Source organism: Ixodes scapularis, unplaced genomic scaffold (genome assembly GCF_016920785.2).
Source record: "Ixodes scapularis isolate PalLabHiFi unplaced genomic scaffold, ASM1692078v2 PGA_scaffold5__190_contigs__length_132052651, whole genome shotgun sequence".
Classification (NCBI taxonomy): Eukaryota; Metazoa; Arthropoda; class Arachnida; order Ixodida; family Ixodidae; genus Ixodes; species Ixodes scapularis.
Genome location: NW_024609880.1, coordinates 116,529,815 through 116,554,473, shown reverse-complemented (window position 1 = coordinate 116,554,473; position 24,659 = coordinate 116,529,815). Strand labels below are relative to the sequence as shown.

Below are 24,659 nucleotides of genomic sequence, written 5' to 3'. Positions count from 1 at the left end.
CTTCTACGCTGTTTCCTCCCTTGACAGCCCGTCAAAGAGCCTGGTTGGCTTGCCTTCTCACTTCTCGCGCTACTTTCGCCTCCGGATCCCACCAGCTACTGCGCCGAAATCCGCCTCCTGACCGACCGTCTCCGGAAGGAGTGTACTTTAATTAGATGTTTGAGTTCCCTGATAAACTCCTCATAGTTCGTCACTGAAGCCCGTCTTGTGCTGGCTTCAAACTCCTTCGCCACGATTTCTATGGCGCTCACAGGTAACACAAGTACGACAGTCTTGTATTGTTCCTTTTGTGGCCGCTTCCATGTTGAAGACGAAAAGTCCACCCTCGGACGGTTATGATAACTGCCTAAACTGAATGTTCCATCTTCGTCTATCTGCATGCTCTGTAGTTTACGTCCAAGTGCACTGGAAATTAGCACGTAGTCAATACTTCCTGGATGGATGGATGGATGAATCCGGGTGAGCCCTTTGGATCGGGCGGTAGCTTACGCAACCGAGCCATTTTGTTTTAACATTTAAGCTTAGAATATTTAAATGTGAAATCTATATTCACTTCGTACTGCAAAAAAAGTGAGGCTATAAAACCTCCTTGCCATGAGTTAATAAGAAAAAACCTAGTTTGCTCTCACTTTCTGCCACCATTCACTTAATCTTTGCTTGGTAATCTCTACAGTCTTGAAATCCAGAATGTTTGCTTGGTAATCTCTACAGTCTTGAAATCCACACTCCCTTCGCTGTCTCTAAAACCCAATGACTTTATTAAATCTGTGTTGTCTTCGGTAGGCATAGGGTGAAGCCCTTTACAGTAGAGTATCAAGTGCTCAGCCGTCTCGTTCTCCTCTCCACAAGCAGTGCACACTGTATCCATTTCCTGGTACTTCGCTCTGTACCTTCTGGTTCGCAGAACACCCGTCCTCGTCTCAAACAACAATGAGCTTCCTCTAGAATTGCCATAAATTCTTTCTTTGGCAATAACTGTTTTGTTTAATCTACAGCTTTCCAGAGCCGTTTTGGTCTGCATTCCGTCTTGCCACCAGTCTCTTTCTGTGGCCCGAACTTTCTTCTTAACTGAGACCTGCTCTTCCGTATCTCCACTATAGCCTAAAAACTTTTGTGATATCGTGCCAAGTGACGTCGTGCGGTGACGCACAGGACCAGCGACAAGCCGGCGATGTGATATCGTGCCAAGTGACGTCGTGCGGTGACGTGAAGGACGGGCAGGCGAGCGTGCGCCTTTCCTTCTCTTTCCTTCTCTCTTGTAAGCGTCGATAAGCATCGGCGCTGAACTATTTAAGCCGCGCTGTCGCTTCAATAAATCTTCTTCTTGTTGGAGCAGCTGTCTCAGCTTGGTCACTACATTGGCGACGAGGCACGGTGTGGCCCGTGCGGGCCGCTGGAAACAGGCGTGATGGCGTTGGGTGGCCGCATTTCCGAGTTTGACGTTCATGGAAATTCGACATGGAAAGAATACGTCGAGCGCATCGAACTGTACTGTGCCGTCAACAAGGTGTTGGAGGCCGTGGACAAGAGGGCGGTGCTGCTGAGTTGCTGCGGGCAGGAAGGGTACTCCCTGATATCGACGTTCGTCAAGCCCCTACGACCGCCGAACGTGGAATACCAGGTCCTCATCGACACCGTACAGAACCACATTCAGCCAAAGCCGTCGGAGCTGTATTCGAGGTACGTGTTTTCGAAACGGGACCAGGAATTTGGCGAGTCTGTGGCCGACTACGTCACTGCTTTGCGAAGGTTAGCTGGCAACTGTGGGTTCGGTGGGGACAAGTTTCCGCTTACTAAAATGCTGCGCGACCGGCTGGTTTTCGGAATAGCCGACGGAGTCGCACAACAACGGCTCCTGGCAGAAAAGAAACTGACTTTCAAAGCAGCGTACGATCTCGCAGTCACGGCAGAGACTACAGCTAAGCAGCACCAAGCTATAAGCGAAAGACGACGAAAAGCGGAAGCTCAGCTAGAAATGACCGCGCAAGTAGGCTCGCGAGCTAAAGTGCCGAACGCGGAAAACCACGGAAGCCAACGGGTCGCGGGGACCTGGGAGCAAGGTGAGCGGCGTTGCTTTCGGTGTTTAGGCAACCACGCAGCTGTGCGGTGCAGGTTCAAAAATGCAAAGTGCTTCAAGTGTTCAGGAAAAGGACACATAGAAAGAGCGTGCAAAGCAAATAAGACGCAAGCACAGGATCAGCTTGCAGACCGGGTGACACAGGAACCGAGTACGACAGCCTATTCAGCATCGGCCAAGTAGCAAGCGCTGTACCGAAGTACGTGGTTGAGGTCGAGATTGGCGGAGAGAATGTGAAAATGGAAGTGGATTCTGGGGCTGCGCGATCTATTATCAGCCAGAGGGAGTTTAAAAAACTAGTGGCGTCAAAGCGGGGAAAACTGGAAGAGCCAGGCACGCAGTTGGTCACCTGGACGAAAGAGGGTATCGAGATTTTGGGAAAAGCCGTGGTGCCAGTGAAGTTCAAAGGTCAAAATTCCGAGTTGCCGCTGCTGGTGGTCAAGAACGGCGGGAACACTTTGCTTGGCCGCGATTGGTTGGGACCTTTGAATATAGAAGTAATGGGTCTTCATTCCGTCAGCAGGAGCCGAGAAATTTTCGCTGCCCGATTTCCGCAGGTGTTCAGCGGGTCTCTGCCTGGCGCGTTTTTACCGCCCATTCACATCGAGATGAAGGACGGCGCCCTGCCAAAGTTCCTGAAATGCCGGAACATTCCTTTTGCGCTGAAAGAGGATGTTGTGATCGAGCTCAATAGGCTTGTGCAGTTAGGAATATTGAAGCCAACCCAATACTCCGAATGGGCAACACCCATTGTTGTGGTGCGGAAAAAGGATGGCTCGCTTAGAATCTGCGGAGACTATAGAAGCACAGTTAACCAGGCAGTAAAGAGCAATGTGTATCCTCTACCCACCAGCAAGGAGATTTTCGCTAAGCTAGGAAAGGGGCGGTTCTTCTCGAAGCTTGATCTGGCACAGGCGTACCAGCAGCTTGTGGTCGACGATACAACTGCCGATCTGCTCACGCTAAACACCGTACAAGGGCTCTACAAAGTTCGCCGCCTACCGTACGGCGTATCTGTGGCACCAGGACTGTTTCAAAGGGCAATGGACACTATCCTTGCTGGGCTACCTAAAATAGCTGTGTACCTGGACGATATCCTGGTGGTTAGCGAAAAGGCCAAGGAGCATGAACGCATGCTCACGGATGTATTCGAACGCCTAGATAAGGCTGGAGTCAGAGTGCAAGCAAACAAATGCGAGTTGTTTCAGGAAAGCCTCGAGTTCCTGGGTCATCGCATCGATAAGTGTGGCATCTACCCTTCCGAGGTGAAAGTCGAGGCCATCCATTAAGCCCCGGCCCCAACTAAGAAGGAACTTCAGGCCTTCTTGGGTATGGTGAATTTTTACATTTTTTTGCGGGGCAGATCCGAAATAGCCGAGAAGCTGCACCGTTTACTTGATGACAATGCTACCTGGAAATGGGACGAAGAGCACCAACGGGCGTTTGAAGGCCCAAAAAAATTGTTAACATCGCAGTCCTTGCTTGTGCATTTTAACGAAAGTGCTCCGTTGATACTCTCCTGTGATACGTCTCCGGTGGGTGTGGGTGCTGTACTCGCTCACTGTGACGAGACGGCAAAGGAGCATCCCATTGCCTATGCGTCAAGGACGTTAACAAAGGCTGAGCGGAATTATGCTCAAATAGACCGAGAACCATTAGCCATGGTGTTTGGAGTGCGTCACTTTCATCAGTACCTAGCAGGGCGAAAATTTGTTATTCTCACGGACCACAAACCGCTGCTAGGAATATTTCGGCGAGAGAAACAAATACCGGATGTTCTGTCACCACGCATGCTACGATGGAGCCTATTGCTGTCGGCCTACGAATACCAGCTTGACTACCGCAAAACTCAGGATCATGCGAACGCTGATTGCTTGAGCAGGCTCCCGGTTCCAGCATTTAGGTTGGAAGCAGAAACGCCGGGCAACGTATTGCTTTTCGAAGCCGCTGAGTACCCGCGAGTCACCGCCGCAGAAGTTGCTGGCTGCACGTCGCAAGACAGTCGGCTATCGGAAGTAAGGAAATGGATCATCGACGGCTGGCCAAAAGAAGGGGTACCGAAAGACTACGGTGCGTACGAGGTAAGGCAGAACGAACTGTCCGTGCATCGTGACTGTGTGGTTTGGGGAAACCGCGTGGTAATCCCTGAGGTGCTGCAAAAACGTGTCCTCATCTTGATACATGCTAATCACCCGGGAGTGACGGCAATGAAAGCTATCGCGAGGTCCTACGTTTAGTGGCCGAAGATGGATGCGCAGATCGAAGAATTTGTGCGGCACTGCAAGGCGTGCCAGGAAAACCGGCAAAGTGAGCCGAAAGCGCCTACGCATTTCTGGACGAAACCGGAGCGAGCATATAGCCGAGTGCATATCGATTTTGCGGGTCCTGTCGATGGTGGGGTTTTCCTAGTGGCAGTTGATGCTTTCTCGAACTGGGCGGAGGTGGAAATAATGACGTCAATGCACTCATCTGCAGTGATCGAGCGGCTGCGTAAGATGTTTGCAACATACGGACTGCCAGATTTGATTGTTTCAGATAATGGCACGGCGTTTACCAGCCGGGACATGCAGTCCTTTTTGAAGTTGAACGGCATTGCGGACATGTATACTGCTCCCTACCCCCCTGCGAGTAATGGAGAGCAGAACGCATGGTTCGGGAGCTAAAATGTGCACTGAGAAAGCAGAGGCAAGGCTCTCTAGCGTGCAAGGTGTCTCGCTTCTTGTTCAAGCAACATTCCACGCCACACTCGCAGTCCGGCAAGACCCCAGCTGAGCTTATGCTGGGCCTGTCAAAACTTCACCCCGATGCGATGGACGTGGAGTGCAAACGGCAGCCTCCAGAACAAAGCTTTCAGTGCAGTTACTCTTGTCTACGCAAGGAATTTTCGCCAAGGTCCGAAGTGGTTGGCTGCTCGTGTGCTACAGCGCGGGGTCACGTCATGTACGAGGTCTAGACATCCGACGGGAGTATCCATCGACGTCACCGGAACCACGTGCGAAGGGCCTGGGAACCAGCAACTCCAACCGGCGGGACAACAGCTTCGTTTGCCCTTCCGGGAACGCCCGTTTCGGAGCCTGGCCCTCTGGAGGCCGGGGTTTCCCTTCCGGGCCCGTCAAGTCTGGGGGCGAGGTCACCTGCGGTGAAGACTCCCGTATTGAGGCGTTCTTCTCGCCAGCGTCGCCCGGTGCACCGATACGGCATAGATGACTAGGGGGGAGGGATGTGATATCGTGCCAAGTGACGTCGTGCGGTGACGCGCAGGACCAGCGACAAGCAGGCGGTGTGATATCCTGCCAAGTGACGTCGCGCGGTGACGTGCAGGACGGGCAGGCGAGCGTGCGCCTTTCCTTCTCTTTCCTTCTCTCTTGTAAGCGTCGATAAGCATCGGCGCTGAACTATTTAAGCCGCGCTATCGCTTCAATAAATCTTCTTGTTGTTGGAGCAGCTGTCTCAGCTTGGTCACTGCAACTTTCCTCTTAATTTCCTAGTGCGCTGTCTCCACTTTGTGTCTATACTCCTCCTGTATAAATAGCTGAAAACCTTTCGTGCCCATTGGTCCCCATCCATTTGCCTCAACCGATCCTCAAATTCTATCTTGCTCACCGCTTCCCTGCTCTCAAATGACGCCCATCCCATGTCTCCTTGTACTCACTGGTTTAACGTATTGCAACGTGCCCCCAAAGCCAGCCTCCCTACTCTGCGCTGTTTTATTTCTAGTCTTGCATGCACTTCGAACTTCATGCATAGCACTGCGTTTCCAAAAGTCAAGCCAGGCACCATGACCACTTTTCAAATGCCTCTCACCACCTCATACCTGTTGCAATTCCAAAGCGCTCTATTTTTCATTACAGCTGCATTTTCTGTTGCCCTTAACTATTATATACGTTTCATGCTCACTGAGATATTCTGCACCATCACATATCCATACTCCTAGATACTTGTATTTACTAGCTCTCTAGAGTGCAATATTCTGTATCTTCAGCCTCTCAACTACATCATCGTTAAAAATCATGACTGCTGATTTTTCACTACTAAATTCCAAACCTAATTCCTCTCCTTCCTTACCACAGACGCTCATTGATTCCTGTAACTCTGTCCTGTTTTTAGCTATTAGCACGATATCATCCGCATACATCAATCCCGGTAAAGATTGCTGAATATTTTGGCCTAGTTTACTGTACGAAAGGTCGAATCCAAGCCCACTCTTCTTTAGTCTATCCTCCAATCCTCTCAGATACAACATAAACAGCAAAGGCGATAACGGGCACCCCTGCCTAAGGCCTCGCCTGATTTCTATTTTCCCCGTCGCCTTCCTTTCCCATGTTATAATCCCCTTATTATCTTTGTAAATGTTCCTTAATAGAGCTGTTAGTCCTTCATATAGGTTTAAGCTCTCCACTATGTCCCACAGGGTGCTTTGGTTCACATTGTCATAGGCACCCTTGATATCCAGAAATGCCAGCCAGAGCTGTCTGTTTTATTTTTGCGCTATTTCTATACACTGTGTTAGAGAAAATATATTGTCCACCAACCTTCTTTTTTTCCTAAACCCGTTCTGTAGCTCACCCAGTATGCCCTCAAAATCTACCCATTCCTCCAGTCTGTTCTTTATAATTTGCATTACCAACCTGTAAATAACTGGTGTCACAGTTATGGGACGATAATTCCTGATATCAGACTCACCTCCCTTTCCCCTATATATCATACTCATCCTACTAAGCCTCCATTCATCTGGAATATTTCTTTTTGTTACCATAGTGCTGACTACCTCCCTTAGTTTTGCCTTAGATTTAGGACTCAAATTCTTCACCAGCTTGATTGGGAAACCATCTGTGCCTGTCGACGTGCCACTAGGGACTCTTTGTTCTGCCTTTTTCCATTCTCTTTGTCCAAACTCCGCAATGTCACAAGCTGGACTGCTACTTCCTTCGGTCCTCCTATCTTCCATATGTACCCGTTCCCGAAATTTCTCCTCCATCACTGCTTCTATCTATCATATCGCATGATCTCCCTGTTGGAAAATATCGATGATGGAAAGATGACGGAAAAGGCTCATACAAGCGTAACCGTAATATGGGACATCCTATACAAGCGAAAAAGGCGGCTCCAGTATAGTGGAATAAGGCGGAACGATACAGGTGGGCGGAACCATACAAGCGTGTCGTATTATGGGACATCCTATACCAGCGTAGTGGATTAAGGCGGAACTATGGAGGTGGACGGAACCATACATGCATAACGTAATATGGGACATCCTATACCAGCAAAAAGGCGATACCAGCATGGTGGAGCCATATGGCTCCAGCATGTTGGTTTCGCCTTTTCACTGTTGTACAGGGCGATTTAGTTTTAAGCTTTACATATATGTTTAGAAAGGTCGTGAAAGCTAAATTAATGCGGTTTGTGCAGGCGAGTTATACGGCCAGGCGTACGTAGTATAGGGACCTAGTCGTAACGATCAGTCAGATAATTAAATACAATTTGTTAATCAACTTTTTAATTAGTGAAAATGAAAATATGGTTTCAATTAGAAACTTGCTGAGTCATTGAAAACCACAAAATCAAGTTTTTTTAGAAGGATATAATGCAGGGGTAGCGTTTTATGCGTTCTGTAAAAAGCTTTATTTGGATGAGTTTCTAGGTTTCAGTTTCTTATCAGAGCTCATCTCTGCGCCCACGGTCCTGTTCCCCAGGGGCTTAGACACGCAACACACGTGCGCCTTGCTTCCCTTCATCCTACGAGGGAGGCGAGGGGGCGGCTTCGCACTGTGGCCACTGGGCAGCTGGACCGCAGGTGCAAAGATGCGCTCTGGTAAGAAACCGAAGTCTGGAAACGCGTCCAAATTGACCATTTTTTATAGAATGCCATAAAATGCTACTCTTGTCTTATATCTTTACAAAGAAAATTGATTTAGTGTGTTTTGATGATGCTTAGCAAGTTTCTAATTGGAACCATGGGTCTATTTTAACTGATTAAAAATTTCACGAACATACTATACTTAGAGAGAGGCTGAAGCAGTTTTCTATTTGAGAAAACACTTAAATCTTCTTCATTCGACCTCCAGAATCTCAAACATCAAAATTATTTGCTAATTTAATTAATCGAGGCTGCATAGTCATTTTTAAAGCGCTGTGAAAGCACTTCCCTAGAGAGCGACGTCACAAGAGCAGCTTTCAAAATCTTTGTTCACGCATCTTCAGCGCCTATCAAAGCTATGCACGCACATGCTATTTTTTAAAAGGGCAGAAAAATGTGTCACAACTGGTGCCAATGCCGGAGAATATACCTAGAAAACTTGCGATTGGACGAGCGGCCCTTAAGCGACACACGCTTGGCGGCCGAAAGGTCTTCTTAAGATGTCACTGTTGGTAGGATGTTTTTGTGTGTTTTCTGACGTTTAGTTATATCTTTGAGGAAAACGAACGGGATATTCAGAATCGCAGGATAAAACTATGCTAGAATGAACCTCCATCTAGTTTTCTGAAAGAAGTCTGGCACATCTCTGTAATAAGCCGACGGATCATTACAAATTAGCCTTTTATACTATGCCGCCCTGGCCATATAACTCACGTGCACAGACCGTATAAATGTAGCTTTTACGGCTTTTTTTAAAAAAATCTGTAAAACATAGAAAAAAACACTCTGTAGAATGTCCCCCAATACGATACGATTGTATGGTTCCTTCCCCGCTTGCATTGTTCAAGAAAGACTTGTGGACATCCAGCATTTCATTGGAATGCTGGATGTCAGCGGGTCTCTACATCAGTGAGTGGTTTCAAACAAGCATGATGTTTGCACACCAGTAAGCTCTTATCCGAGGCTCACCAGGAGCACTAAGAGCAGAGGCGAAATGTCGTGACCTGGTAAATTTGGTTGCAGGTATTTATTTTTACAAGAACTGCATGCAGCAAAGCTTAACTTTGCTCAAAAGAAGATTATTAAAAATTCAATACTGAACAATGGTGTCCCTTGAGCTGTCAGGCCAAACTCCCACTCTTGCCACTCAGGAGTTCCTAACTTGTGCGTAGAGGATCAGCACAACCCAGATTTGTGCTGCGAGCGCACCTGCAATATTAAAGTTGAATAAACATGAGATGAAATATGAGACGTTTACAATTCTCTGTAACGTGAAATTAGAGCACAGATCTTGAAGAGGAGGATGGGAGGGTATGCCCCTCCTCCCCCTCCCCTCCACCTCTTCTGCTCCCTCCCATTTAGCGGGAAATTTCCCTGAATTTAGCGGGAAAATTTCCCCACTAAATTTAGCTGGTTAAGTTTCCCCCTAAATTTAGCGCAGAAATTGATGTCACATGACCTCAACAGAAATGCAGTTTTTCCGCTAAAAGTAGCGGGGGAAAATGACGTCGCATGACCGTGTCACGTCATCCATAAAAAAATTCAGTTTCTCAGCTAGACTTAGCGGAAATATTAACGTCACATGACCACAACATTAATTCAATTTCCTGCCAAGTTTAGTTGGGCGGTTACGCCGACAGCGACGCCGCAAAACGCGGAAACGGGTGCTAAGAGCTGCGCTAAAAACTAAATGCATCAGGTGAAATAAAGTGAACATTAGAGATACTGTAAGAAAAAGAAGAGAATCTAAGATACCGTTCTCAGATCCTTCCTTTTGTCTGTTCTCAAATGTTTTGATTTCAAGAAATGTTTATCTCTTTATTCATACCCAGAGAACCCCTCCCAGTTTCAGCATGAATGCAATAAATCAATGCAGACTAGACCTTGTAAACTATAATCCACATGAAAATGAATGTTTGCCACATAGTCATGTATGAGTCAGTAGCTCAGATCTCTAAATACATTTGTATTGAGGAACATTCTTGAATAAAACTTCTGGGCTTCGAATTCAACAGTTTGTACTTCCATAAGGAACACTGTATGGCACTGATTTCTTTTTTTTTTGTGACACATCAGAAACAGCACAGCACTGTCATCCTCGCATACCTAACAAGAATTTGTATTTTTTTTTAGCATGGCATGTACTATTCTAATGCTCATACAGCATCCTTTAACAAAATTTCCTTTGTAGAGCTTTTTATTGGTTCTTATTTAGCTCGCACGACAGATTCGGTACCTTGAATTCTCACTTGGCATCAACAGTTTTATATATTAATGTAATAGCGAAAGACAAGATGTATGGACTTGAGTACGGCTCAGCAAGCACAGATGTTGAGAAAAGTACTGAAGAAAACTCAAATGTCAAAATAAAAATAAGCTGGAATGTGGATACAATTATGGACATGGTCATGAATACAGTTAGCAGATTCAATATGAAGAATGTGTGTTAGATGCACGCTCAAAGAAACCTGTTGCATCTATATTCATTCAAATTACTTTGCAGAACCCAGCGCTGCAGTCTCAGGTGGGAGTTCGCTGAATGAGTCTACTGAAAATGAGTGTAGACGGAAAAAGCAGTTTGATCTGCGATAATGAGCATTACATAAGTGACATGTCATAATTACTGTTACAGTGCCGAATGTTCCAAACTGTGAGTCGCATCATTCTGTGAGTTCCCTCCGTACATTACAGGGTTTGGCTCTCTCGAATGCTTTGCGAGAAAAATGATGAACTGGAAATATCTAGAGTAGTTCTAGAAAAACTATTTCCAGAATCTTATCTCAGCATCGCAAAGAATATAAAAAGTTTCTAAAGACAAGGTTAGTGCAGGAGTTGAATAAACTAAATACTTTGTTTTTCGAAACCATCTTGCCGTAGTAAACGTATGAAGTTCCCCTAGGTAGAGCTAGTCATTACGGATGATTGTGCCCATTGCGTACCATAAAAATTTAATTTGCGACCTACAATATTTACAAACTCAATTAACTCTGAATAAGTGGACCACTTGGCATTAAAGATTGGCCTCACCATGACTGTCTGCCAACATCTACATAATAATTTCCATGAACCAATGTATTTCAAGAAAATATTTGGTACGAGCTGCTTAAAACACAATAGCACTTTTTAACAAGTGCTGATTGTTGGGCAAGTTGGTACGGTACGTTAGAAAACATAATTGCGCTTTGAAGACTGGGACATAGGAAGGACAGACACCACCGAGTGCTAACTTTCAACTGATTTAATTCAAGAACCTCAGCGTAGAAACACAATGCGTCACCGCACCACATCTCAACCAATCCGTGGCCCTGCCACGGACCGCAAGTACGCCAACTCCTTATCCGCCAAGTCAATTGACGCCACACTGACACAACACATGCCGGGACTATTTATAGCATCAGCCTCCATAATCTCTCTAACAGTCATATCTTTGTGCCTAGCAAGAACAGTAGACTGAGCAAATAATGGTTTGCACTCGCAGTCATGATCTGTCGTGTCACTGTCATGACTGCGGGTGCAAACCATTATTTGCTTCGTCTACTGCTCTTGAGAGGCACAAAGATAGGACTGTTAGCGAGATTATGGAGGCTGACACTATAAATAGTTCCGGCACAAGTTGTGTCAGTGTGGCGTCAATTGACTTGGCGGATAAGGAGTTGGCGTACTTGCGGTCCGTGGCAGGGCCACGGATTGGTTGAGATGTGGTGCGGTGACACAGTCCGTTTCTACGCTGAGGTTCTTGAATTAAATCAGTTGAAAGTTAGCGCTCTGTTGTGTCTGTCCTTCCTATGTCCCCGTCTTCCAAGCACAATCATGTTTTCTACCGCACTTTTTAACACTAATAGAAAGCCTGTAGTGGGCCACAACTTAAGCAGTTTTCACTTCATTATAAAGAGCAATCACACATATGTGAACCATGAATATAGGCCTGCACTAAATTTTTTTCTTAAGCTGAACGTGCTATGCTCTGTTTACTATATAAATCTTTGCAGAGCTGACAATGTGCAAGTTCCTGTTTTTCTATATTTCACATGTCCCAACTGGTGGGTGTGGTAGGGACATAAGATTGATGACACCAACGAAACACAATGATTATTTTAAGAATTTGTTTGGGTATAGCACGAGCAAGGCGATCTGCGAGAAGTTATTTCTGTGACACCGTCGAACCTACATCTGCGGGCTTTAAGTTCACATGATAATCATGTCTGCAGGCTCCTTTTTGTAATTGGAATTTCATCCAACCCAAGATTTGAATATGTTTTTTTGCATTTTAGGCTTAGTAGTGCTTTTGCTGTTCTATTAATAGGTAAGAAAAATGCTTATTTCAAGTGGCATACCTAACACCTGGTGGCACGAGGACTCCCCTGTCGTGACGCTGATCGAAAGTCACAGGCAGGGAGATACTGCGATGCTCTTGTTGTTGGGATTACCTCCCCCATGGTCCTGGCCAGACCACAGAAAAAGATTGAGTCCAAGCTTGTGGCCACTAGGATCTCCAGATCTCGAGGCACCCAAGTAGCTGAAAATAAAAACAAATCACAATCAAGTACTTGGCAGAGCTACATTAGAATGACTAGCATATTCTTTCGTGATCAGCACATAGATCCTCTTATTTTAGTCATAGTCACCCACCAGGACAAGGCTACGTAGGCGTTAAAATGATGGGTACCGAATTTAGGCGAATGATCAAATGCATTCATTTAACCCTCTTTCGCCCCAACCTGAGAGACTTCTGTCAAATATTCACATTCAACTGTAAAGACTACAAATAAAACTACTACTGCAATGCAAAGCCGTATAGTGGGAGAGTTTAGCCAGCGGGTGTGGCAACGAAGGCGCCGGAGAGGAGGAAAGGGAGGAGAATGCCGAAGGAGGGATAGAGAAGGCAGCAAAGAGGCAAAGAGATGACCGCCATTTTGACGCAAAGCTGTCGGCACGGAGCACTGTTGAGGCTATGAGTCGTCTGCTACGGGCTTATTTATTTTTTTTTGTCTAAATAAAAGTGCGTTCAAACATAGAGGAACTTCTTTTTTTAGGTTTTTAAGCCGCCGAGGAATAACACTATATCATTTTATTGCCAGAGCCTGCCAAATAAAAGGAAAGAACCGAAATTTGAATATCGATCCCATGCCGGGCGAATGAATGAAAATGGCGGCCCTCCCCGCTCAGCTGGGAGCAGCCTAGAGTTCACGCGCATGCGCTCACGCCTCTTGCTCTGTGCCGCGGGCTGATCAGCTCACTCAGAAGGAAGACGTTACGGCAGCGAAATCATAGACTGCCGGACTCTCCCCATATATGGCTCTGCTGCAATGGAAAGATTTTCCTACCCTCGTGCTCAGCGAGTGTCGACTGTGGATACAACTCCAGTTCATACACTCGCTGAACATGAGGGTAGAGTGTACCAGCAGAGGGCAGGTGTCTGTATACAAAGAGTTTAGTTGGCACACCAAGAGGCTAACGAATAAGAATGGGTACTACTCTGAGCAAAATGCCAAAAAAGCGTGGATCTCGGCTTGACACTAACAGCGGCACACAGTATCTATTTTACTGACAAAGGGGTACTAAATCATTACTTTCAGCTACCTAACTAAACTAAATATTCTTCCCGGCTTGCTTTTTAGGAAAATCTCTAAATTTACAAGAACTACTAAGACAACGGCTAAAAAAAAAAAAAAGCAATGGCAAAACCAGCAATCGAATTTGCCTGCTCTCCAGTAGCACGACATCTATGGCAGGCAGACCTGCAGATTGAGCAAGCAGTTTAAAAAACAGAGTATGTCCTATGTATATTTTTTTTTTATGCTGCAAAGCAAGCGCTGGAAGGAGGTTTCACGACATTAACGAAATTTCTTGCAATCAGTTGAGAACAAATTACAGCAGTGAACTCCTTGCTCCTGGCATAACGTTTTAGTGTTGCCCATGGAAACTCACATAAATTTGTAAATAAAAACAAAAAAGACTAACCTTCATAAAAAAATCTGTAACTGTGGCAAAGAAAAGTTACCTTGAACAAAATATGTATAATACAGTTGTACAGCGTCCATTTGTGTGCTTAACCAATTTTGAGGCAAATCGGCGACAATGAAAAGAAGACGTTTGAGTACAATTAAGGGAAAAACAGAAAGGATGCATACCTACAACAAAAAAAATTTAGAACGACCACGGGCAGGAAACTTTGGTGAGGCTCTCGGAGCGACTCCCTGATATGGGCCTGCGCAGACCAGAGAACAAGATCAATCAGAGCTTGCAGCCGTAAGGTGCTTCATACCATGAAGTTACAGAAGCGGGTGCAATTGGAAGCAAAGTGCATTTCATTTCTCTGAAAAACGAAGAGTTTAATAGCTCGTATGCATTCATAAGGTGATACAGTCATGAATGCACAGACTTTTCAATGCAGCGCTATATCACCAACTTGTTAACCATGCCGGGCAACACTAAAAACTGAGAGTATTATTTTAAAGTATCTCAGCTTAAAGTTAACCACGACAGAAGCTTCAAGCCATCCTTGCAAATTCAGTGCACAAAGCAAGCCATGTGACCTTCTAGTTGGACGCCATGGTACGTCTAGCTTATAATCATGTGTCATGCTGTTTTAGCTGCAATGGCTTGTAGTGTCAAAAGTGGTCCAGCTTAAAGAGACTAATAGTATAGACGTTTATGAGTGGGGCCCTCACCTAGTCTGCAGCTACATTGCGAAATAGGACGTTCCAACCGGGATGTTTGCTGCCTGTAACCACACGATCAGCTTGTGCCCAGCGATTGTTCCGAGCTGAATAGATATCTGCGACAGTGCCATTATTTGACAAGCATTTCTATGAATGTTAAACATGATTGACTTACAGAGAGACTCCACCTCAACGACTAATGACTTGGGATACCTAACTGAATACTGATATATCAACTAAATGCAAAACAATTACCTGGCAAGCATTAAATTTTTCAAGAGGCTGGGTCGACTCTGCATTAAGTTGAAGGAGTCGATGCGTAATAGGACAATACAAACAAAAATATGCCTTAGAATTCCTTTTGCACCCCCAAAATGATGTGTTTTTGAAGGTAAGGTACACAATGTTCTTGATTTAGAAAGTGCCTCAGCTGTACAAATGCATATGCAATAAGGGCACTTGCCAAGCCTATTCTACTCAGCTCTGTGCAGGTTAAGCTAAGTTAGAGTATAGAAGTACACGCTCACTGACACCATCAGAAAGGCAGGGAGAAGTCTCCGTTGTTCCACCTCCAGCCCGTCTGCTGCCTTCGATGACGTTTCAGCGCCTGATGAGCCTGGAGCGAGCACATCTGTCCAAAGCGGGGTGAAAAGCACAAGCACGTGCTGGAGGACGCCCAGCCATTCTCTTTTTGTCATCGGCTATACTACATATTTTTAGTAAGACATATTTTTAAGTGAGGAAAAGTACTGCAAATATGCAGTCCACCTTAAAGATAACAACAGTTGCCATTCACCATTTTCCAAATAAGTGCTCCCACCGATCGTAACATCTACACATATGGTACGTGAGTAGGTTCAGGACTGAGAGGCTAGAAAACGAAGCACTCACAAGGCTTGTCTGGCCCTTCCAACCATGCGGGTACATTCGTTGCAAGTTCCCGATTTGTAGACAAAATGATTTAGAATGAGCAAATCTTGTCTACGCCCGAGGTAGAACATTGAATTGCGATTCCCCCATATTGTGCGAACCATCCTTCAAACTGCGGTACCACCTGCAAATGAACTATGTTGTGCTGCGGCACGCGTCCATGCTGCCTGCTTCAGAGGAAAACCACTGCTCCTGTTGAAGACGACATCCCACAGTGTACAGGCAACAATGTTTAATGAACTAAAACAAAATTGATATCATTCAATAGACACAGATAGGCTCACAAAGTGTCGACGCCATGATTGTTGTTGTTGGTTTTACTCTTGCATACAAACAAAAGTGACTTCCTCTCTCCTCCGATGTACAGTAAAACCCCCTTATCTTGGTGGCCCCTATTTCTTTTCGAATCGGTCACAGAGGACATAATCACAGTCACTGAATTCCGCAAAATTACAGGCCACGAAAATTAAAGGGTCGCCAACATTAAGGGGTTTACTGTTCTTCTGAGTGTCACATGATGTTAACATTTCAAGGAGGCTGAAGGTATTGCTTTAAGAAAAAATTGACCTATGAAAAAAAATGCCCTTCTCCAGGTTAGGCACACCGAGGTTCTTTTGCACTACCTATAAGGCGGCAAGTTTGTTTCGGCAGAGCTTTTGGTAAAACGGAGTCACAAAAGCAGTTATACTTGGCGTCAACTATTTTGTGCTGCATTATTAAGCTAGAGTAAATTCCACAGTGTTTCGGCACAGCGCTGTTTGTTGCGAGAGCATATGTGGTTTATTGCTGCATCCCATTTGCATGATCTAGAGACACTAGCGCTGACAGAGTTGGAGCACTCCAAATATTAACAGCCGACTGTAGAAGCATTGAGAGATGCACACATGCAAACTGTGCATTACTTAAAGGTGGATTCGAGCAAGGTAAAAACAATATCTATAATTACGGCGGCCATACTTGCCTTGCCCAAGCACGACCACTTTTCCCTCGGCAGCACCATCCAGTAAGCACCAGCAACACGCCCATGAGACGCCGCCGACTCCTGGATTGAATGACGACCCGCCTGAGGTCTTGGAAGGAGATCCGGAACACTGCTTTAGGTCAGATGTTGTATCTGGTGGGGCAGGGACTAAAAGTAAAAATTAACAAATGTATATGAAGCGCTACATTCCTATAGGATAGCAGTATTTCTTTTAGGCCAGTGATGCGCTTTAATCATACACAAATGGTTGGTTTATATGATGAACCAGCAGCCCCTATTTTGCTTAAGTGTAACGCAGTGTCTAACGTTACGTCCGACGGAACCCGAAATAAAAATTAAAGTTACGCCCAACGTAACTGTCAAGCATTCGAGTTACGTCCGACGTAACCCAAAATAAAAATTAAAGTTACCGTATTTACTCGAAAATAGGTCGAACCCTATTTGTTGGACCCACCGAGAATAAAAAAATAAATAGTTCAAATATATGTCGACCTTTTTTTATTTTTTAAAAACGGGGGAAATTTTGGGCAAAAGAAACAAACCTTTATTTACATCACTCTGAGCTAAATCACGGGGCGATGCCAAAAACTTAATCACCGTCAGAACTTCTGGACATGTCATCGTCGTCCGAAGCTTCGTCAGCTTGGTAGACATCCTCGCAAATTCGCAACAATACTTCACTGACACCGTGGTAAAATGGCGACAAGAAGAAACGAAACAAGGTGCGAAGCGACGAAAGACGAACTACAAAGACGCAAGCAAAGCCGCCGTGTCGCCATGAGCAACACGCGAGCCGAGCCGCCTCAAACAACAAACAAAAGTAACTTCTTTTTTTTTTTTTTTGTGCGCGTTTGCGAGGATGGAGGGCAAAGTGCATGGCGCATCGCGTTTCTTTCCTTCCCCGTTGCCCAGCAAGGGGAACGGTAGTGGCTAGAGGCGCGATGGCCAGGGACGGCGCCAGGATCTTCATAATGGGGGGGCAGTGGGGAGGCGAACCAAATTGGGGGGGGGGGGGGGAGGGGGAGGGGCGGTTTCTTTGAGGTGCTGTCGCCCACGGGCTTATGCAAGATAGCTTATGCGGTGTGCTCATTGAAAAGGGAAATCCGGAGACACGAGGAGGAAGACGGGGGGGGGGGGGGGGGGGGTATCACAGCAGGGACCTCTGCTTCCTGTGCTCAGCCTCACAACCAGGTTTTGCTTCCCTTTCTGAGACAGTCCGGAATTCCCCATGACCTCGACTTTAACTAAGCTCCCCTTCGTTCACGTCTCCGGTCTCCGCTGAAGCTAAGCACCACAGAGCGGAATACGGAGAAAAGCCAGCAGGCGTCACAAAGGGAAGCTGCTTTTTCTAAAGCGCTTGATAGCTTACTCGCCCGCGGTAAGGGAGACATGAAGGCACCCTACCCGCGGTACGACTTCCAGTGGCTGGAAGTTAATAGAAAAAAAAACAAAAAAAACGCATGAACGGCTCTAAAGTCTGGACACTCGTTGCACTGGGTCTTTAAGCCGACGTCGTAGGCAATTATTTGTGTACAAAGCTGCTTCATTTTGGGGTGGCAGAAGAAATTTTAGGGGAGGCGCCCGCCACCCCTCGCATCCCCTTGGCGCCGTCCCTGGCGATGGCGAAACCAGGCGAAACAACGCGATGGCGAAACAACCACCTGCCACCGCGGTTGTTTTCGTGCACCAAAAGCGTTTTGAAACAAGAAGCGGCGCGGCTCTACGGCAACTCCGGCTCGGTGACTCGATAGCTCCATGCCTCCGGTAGGGTCGCAAAATTTGGTCGCGAATGTAGGTCAAAAGTCTTTAATCGCAATTTCCGAAAAAAAAAAAAGAAAAAAAAGGTCGATTTATATTTGAATGAACACGGTAGTCCGCCGCGCGACGAGACACACATTATGAAAGCGATTAGTGCGAGCGACCAAGGCGATGAGCGACGTTTTGAGAAGCCCAAGAACCGAGTGGCGCAAGCAGCGAGAGTGAGAAATCTTCGTCGCTCGGCGCCGGCACTCGTAGCTTCTCGCCGTCGCTCGTCTCGTTGATCGCTATATTGCTTACATGCCGTTCAGAAAGGCGCTCTAAGTGCTTACCATTGCATTGGGACCAGCCTAGCATCCAACCGTAACCAGTCTTGACTTTTTTTTAAAGCCGCCGAGGTAGAAGTTAACATCGTACATGCATTGTTTTCAAGCATGGCTCCTCGTTCATTGCTCGATTTATATTTTCCGTAAATGACAAACCGCAATGAAGCACAATTATTCTAGTTCAAAATTGTTACGAACACTTGGCACGCATGCTTACACTGTAGCGCACCTAACGTAATTTAAAAGTAGAACGAAAACGGGACGAGATTCGCTTACCGCTTCACGGAGACAGACGCCTTCGGATCCTAGGCCTCACGGCCGAACTGGGAAGTCGCCTGCGGTCCGGCGATCGGACGAGTCGAGCCGGCCTGACACAGGTTGACCACGCCTGGTTGAACTATGAGAGGCGCCATCGAGTTGAGAGCCAGAGACGCAGTAGAAACGGACCGTAAAACATCTCTCCCCCAAAACGCAGAACGAGCCAGCGATGCCAAAACCGCCAAAACCACTACGTCGCCATCTCCGCGACGACCGGGAAGTCAGAAAAGGCGCGACAGCGGAAGCCACTGGGCGGAAGCTTTACGTTTCGGTTTCGCTTTTCTCCGACGCCGGGTTTGCGGCTGGTAGCGACGACGCGAGGGGCCACGAAAAGACGCCGAGTTGGCCGAGTACGAGTCACGGCCCACGATACGAGCAACGGGCCGTTTGCCGCTGTCGACCGGCGATGCGGTATCCGCGGCTTGGTGTCACGATCGGTTTGTTGCCGTGCACGCTGACTCAAAGCTCGAAGTTACGCAGTTCCGTTCCGGCACCAGCCGCACCACGTTTTCCGGTGCATCGCACGTGGAGGCCTTTCGACGTATTTAGTGACCGTAAAGATAGTGCCCGCTGTCTTCGGTGCTGTAGAAGAAGTTGCGAGACGGAAGAAGCATCGAAACCAAGGCGTTTAGGACTCCAGGCCGGGCCGCCGGTTCACTCTGAACGAGAGGCGACATCTGTGCGCACGCTTTGAGGAAGCCTCCGCGTTTCGCCGCGCCAGAACTCGCCGATCGCGACCGTACCCCGAGTCCGAGAGGCTCTTGCGCAGCCGGGAACGGCACCGAGGTAGGAGCTGCTCGTTCTGCGCTACCATGCAGTGCTCAACAGTGCTCGGGGCTCTCGGTGTCGTTCGTGCTTGCACCGATATCTTTGTGACCCCTTCGGACACGCAAGTCGTACTTCGCAAAGGTTTGGACGGGGCCGCCCACACCGAGCAGCTCCGCTATATTCCGCTTAGTTATGATCACAATAAAAGCTTGCGTTTGTTCTCGGGAAAAAAATTGCGGGACCGCTCTCCGCGCCGCCGACGAGATTGGCCGCCTCCATGTTCTCAGCTGTTCACTCGCTCCCGCAGCGAGCGCCTTCCGATAATCCTCCCTGTTCCAAAATGCGATGCGATCTCCGTTTACATGGGCTGAATGAATGCGCACTCGATATCTCGATCCACCTCTGTCTAGCGACTTTAATGCGATGCGCTTTGCGCATTATGCCGTTTACATGACCGCATATGGAATGCGGCAACTGGATTCAATACGACTAAGTCGCATTCATGTAAACGCGGCTTATGTTCTTTTTCGACATGTATGGTGTATGTAACGATACCGGTGGTAAACGATGGACGTTTTGTTGGAAGATGGCGGTCGTCTCTCTGCATGTATGATTTGGATATAACGGTGGTGGTGTGGTATAAGCGTTTTTTGTTGGAAAGATGGCGGTCGCCTACGTCATCGGCCGCAAAATCATACCAGCACACCGAATCATATCGGCAAGCAAACTGGCTGCCAGTATAGACAGACCCGGAGCCATAGCGGTGCCGGTATCTCCAGTTATGCAGAAAGCCGAACCAAACTAGCTGCATACATAATAATAAGAAATTATACTAGTGTCATACCAGAACTGTACAAGCAGCAGGTTTGTTTCTTGTACGTTTTTCCAATAGGGCTCCCTCTAATTGATCCCCCCCCCCCCCCCCCCCCCCCCCGAAGAAAGGTTGGCGCCATCCATGAGCGACGGTGGGAACCAATTGTCTGGATGCCGCCGTTGCTCCTAGATGGCGGCAACTGTCCAGAGCTTGGTGGCATCATTTTCTCCTTTTTTCTTTTTTTTTGCTGGTGGACACGATTCTGGGGAACCTAGCCCTTAACATCTCCGTAGTAAAAATAAACTCTGACATTTGCTGATAAAAAGAAAACAACATTCGGATCGAGTATAATAAATCCTCCATCCTAAGGTCGTTTTAACCTTCTACTGTGCGCTCAAATATGCTGTAAAATGATGTAGCTCTATTGCCGAGAAAATTGAAGTATAGAGGTGGTCTGTCCAACTTGTTTTCCCCAGATCTTAGGGTTTATCAAAAAGAAGGTCCGATGACTTTATTTTTTAGGTAACGTAAAACGTGTTGACAATCAATGGTGAGACATTGGCGGGACGCGACAAGCCGCATCTCTGTTGAAATCAGTCGTCAGGGGATGCGAGCTTGACCCACTTTGGCCTGTGTTGAGCAGGTGGTGGACAAATGCACGGCGGATGCTATTTTGTTTGTCCCGTAGGCCGGAGTGATTACAAATGAGGCCATCCTCGGTCGAAGGGAGAGCACGAGTCCCACCCAAAAACGCTGATGAAACGTTCGGCTACGTCAGCCGAGCGCTGCGTCCTTGTTGTTGACTTCATGGGTGTAGTTCTGGAGTTAGCTGCTTGGGGCACAGCAGTTGAATTCTCTCCCAAGTGAACCACTGGCTTTCAAATAGGATGGCGACCTATGGGGTCCCTAAAGGCCTTCTAGGATCCCCGAATTGCTTGCCCGTCCGTCAAGCCGAGCAATAAAACTTCTTTTTTTTAATGCAGACTGACCGACGAAGCTAAATGGACCAAACAATGTGCACCGAGTGAGTGCCCATTAGCACGCCAGAGAAAAGGCTAATTTGGCACAAGCAATCATAGGGTCCTATGTTTGGCTAAATACGATTTCGCACCAAGGCAATAGTTATAGTACTTTCTCCAGAGCTTTTATATTTGACGTTTCTCTGGATTTATGGCTCGCCACTTAATTGCCTGAGTGCCAGACTCTAGCCAAAGATGTCACATATGAACCGAAGAACCAACAGTGAAGTATAAATCTGTCAATTTCGATAATTTAGGCCGGAAGTTACCACATGAAATCTAAACAACCACAAGCGAAGTTTAACTCTGGAACTTGCTTGGCGATATAAGCCTAAAGATGCCATGTGACAGTCAAATTGCCAGCAGTGAAGTCTAACTTTGGAACGTGCTTGGCACATTAAAGCCAAGATACCTAGACTCGGCCAAAGAAAGTTAGGTTTGGTGTTTTACGTTGACTTCTGTAGGCTCTCTAAGGTCCTAAATTCCCAGACAAGACCAATCTTTCCCAAATATCTGTAATATCTGGGTAGGGTCTATTATTTTCAGTTATAGGAATTTAAGGTGGATTTTTATTGCTCGTCGTTTTTATTTTGTTATCACAGGCACACATATTCTTTTTCAGATGCTGAGTGGATGACTAGCAGGCAATAAATAAATCTTGTGTGCATCCAGCACTCGCAATGCATTCTAAGCTGAAGTTAGATTGTACATAAAGGCAAGTCTTACGTCGCAAAATTGTGAAACGAAACTGAGTAAACATTTCAGCAATTTATTTGAAGATCTGTACCAACCAAGCCTCCAAGTTTCCAAATGGGCAAGATTTGGAGGTTACACTGGAGGTGGAAGGCACTTCAGATGATAACGACAATGTGAGGGGAGCTCCACATTGCATTCATGAGGCTAAACATAATCTCATCATTCTTAAAGAATGCCAGATTTCTCTGATACAGAAAAAAACATTTGAAATTCAAACGGGTGGCAAACTGGTCGACCCGTTTGAATCAAACGGATGCAAACTTGTCGATCCGTTCGGATCAAACTTGATTATGGGATACGGGTACCTGTTTGATACAGTACCCATTTTATACGGGTGCCCGTTTGATACGGGTCCTCGTTCGATACGGGTGCCCTTTTGACCAGGCACGTGACCACACATTTGAACGCGCCATTCGGATAGGCAAATTATTCGCTAGCCCTAACTGGGTATTGTCTGGAAGGTTGGTTACCTTAAACGTATTTAAGACGTCCCGAAACTCGTAAACCTATTCATACCGTGCAGGAAACCCGCAGAAATAAAAATGTGCTCGCACAGGTGCTTGCAAATGGGCAGGAAAGCCGACACAAAATATTGTTTTCAATTGTCCTAGAAGTTTATTACAACCTAATCTGTAAACAAGAACGAACGTGCAAGCGGTCTGTGAAATGGGAAGAGGCACTCTAAGCTTTTATACAACTGAGAAAATTGCAAAACAAACAAGAAGCGAGGTAAACCTAGATTATAATGGTAGACTTTTGGCAAAATTATTCTTCCGGCTGCCGCGAGAGTTGACGCTGCATAATTCTATAGATAAGCTGGAAGAGTACACGTAGAGGAACGGTCAATTGTAGCCAACAAGTAGGTTGCTGTGCACTCACCATAATGATAGCGGACTTGAAAGATGCAATACGAGATATATGTCGACACGGTCAAAGCAGGACAACCACACAAACGCAGAAACAAGAAGAAAGTCTCCTTGAAGTTTCAACACGATGCGGCCCACAAGCTGTCATTTGCCGAACCCTACCAAACCGCAAGAATTCCTGACTTCTTTGAAGAATCGCTTGTTGCCGTTATACACGTAGGACTTTTCGAACACTGATAGCTTTGGTGCACCTCCAATACGTTGTCGAGACACCCAAATAAGACCGCGGGGTAGAGACATTGAAGCGGGTAGTACGAACAAGTTTGAACTGCAGGGACAAAAACCAGACAAAGAAAAAAGCGGCTACCAGCGGGCGCGCTACCGGATCTTCTCAGGGGATGCTTATCAGCGTCAGACAGCGTGTAGCTAGCGCGCTTTCGTCCTCCTCTCCCTCGGGTCACGTGACAGGTGACCGGAGAGGAGGGAGGGGGCGCGGTCCAGGAGGTCAAGGCGCAGCTCAGGCAGTGGCCCCGGCCGCTCGGGTTGCGCCCGAGGAAAGAAAGCACTCAGCGCGAGCTCGTAGTTTGACTGCTGCAATGACGGGTGTGTTGCGGATAGAGTTTCACGCGCCACCTCGGCCTACTGGCTCGTACACCACAAATCACTTGAGCAGCGGCGAGGGGGCACGGAGTTTGGAAACCGACCTAAAGACGGGGAGTTTCAGGGAGTGTTTAGTCTACGTGGTCGGCGTAGTGTTTTGTGACCAGGAGAGAGAGAAACGGGGAATCTCTGGGTTGCCGGGGTGTGGCTCGGGCTTCTTTGTGTTGGGTCCTCCTAAAGGAAAGACGTGATTAACGCGTCTTCTGCTTGAAACTGTCTTTATAGCAATGTAACTTTCAGTGTGTATCTTTGATAAACAGTTGTTCAGTTCATCCAATCTGGTTCCACAACATAATTTGGTGCCGAAACTCGGGAAGATAAAGAAAGTTGTGTTAACGAGACCATTGAATTAACAAGACCATGGAACGCCTGAAAGTACGACGGGCATCGAGGAGGGCCCAGAACACTCGTTTGGTCAACGAGGTAAGAGCATCTTTGACATCCCCTCAACCAGACGTTGAGGCTCTTAGCGTGCTTTACCAAAGATTGAAACTGAGCAACACCGAACTGGTGAAGCTAAATGAAGAATTAGAGCCTTTGGTGCCTGCCGAGGAACTCAGTGTTGAGTGCGACGCCGTGATGGAGTACGAGGACACTGGGATCGCCTAACTGGCGCAGTTGGAACTTAAGATTGACCGAATGAAGAACGGCCTCATAACGGCCTCATGACGCCGCGCACAGACGACTCGCTGCATCGGGATAGAGCCACTGGAAGCGGTACCAGATTGCCTAAGCTGCAAATGATCACCTTCAACGGAGAACTCAGCAAATGGCAAGGATTTTGGGATCAATTGAGATCGACGGTGCACGTTAATTGCAGCTTGTCGAATGTTCAGAAATTTCATTATTTGCGCTCTCAACTTACC

General features: G+C 46.8%; 1 protein-coding gene across 1 annotated transcript; it reads left to right on the top strand.

Annotated features, from left to right (window-relative positions):
* The first annotated feature begins 1,408 nt into the window (after positions 1 to 1,408).
* Positions 1,409 to 24,402, top strand: LOC121838218. Its single transcript, XM_042294315.1, has 3 exons — positions 1,409 to 2,060; positions 2,222 to 2,574; positions 24,151 to 24,402. The coding sequence occupies exons 1-3, from the start codon at positions 1,409 to 1,411 to the stop codon at positions 24,400 to 24,402; spliced, it is 1,257 nt and encodes a 418-aa protein (XP_042150249.1).
* Positions 24,403 to 24,659: the final 257 nt, after the last annotated feature.

Excerpts from the sequence above, each read along its gene's own strand:
- LOC121838218 (XM_042294315.1), top strand. The coding sequence starts at position 1,409 with ATGGCGTTGGGTGGCCGCATTTCCGAGTTTGACGTTCATGGAAATTCG. Across the intron at positions 2,061-2,221 it reads CGCGGGGACCTGGGAGCAAG|GAACCGAGTACGACAGCCTA; the intron begins GTGAGCGGCGTT and ends CGGGTGACACAG. Across the intron at positions 2,575-24,150 it reads TGGGACCTTTGAATATAGAA|ACCATGGAACGCCTGAAAGT; the intron begins GTAATGGGTCTT and ends TGAATTAACAAG.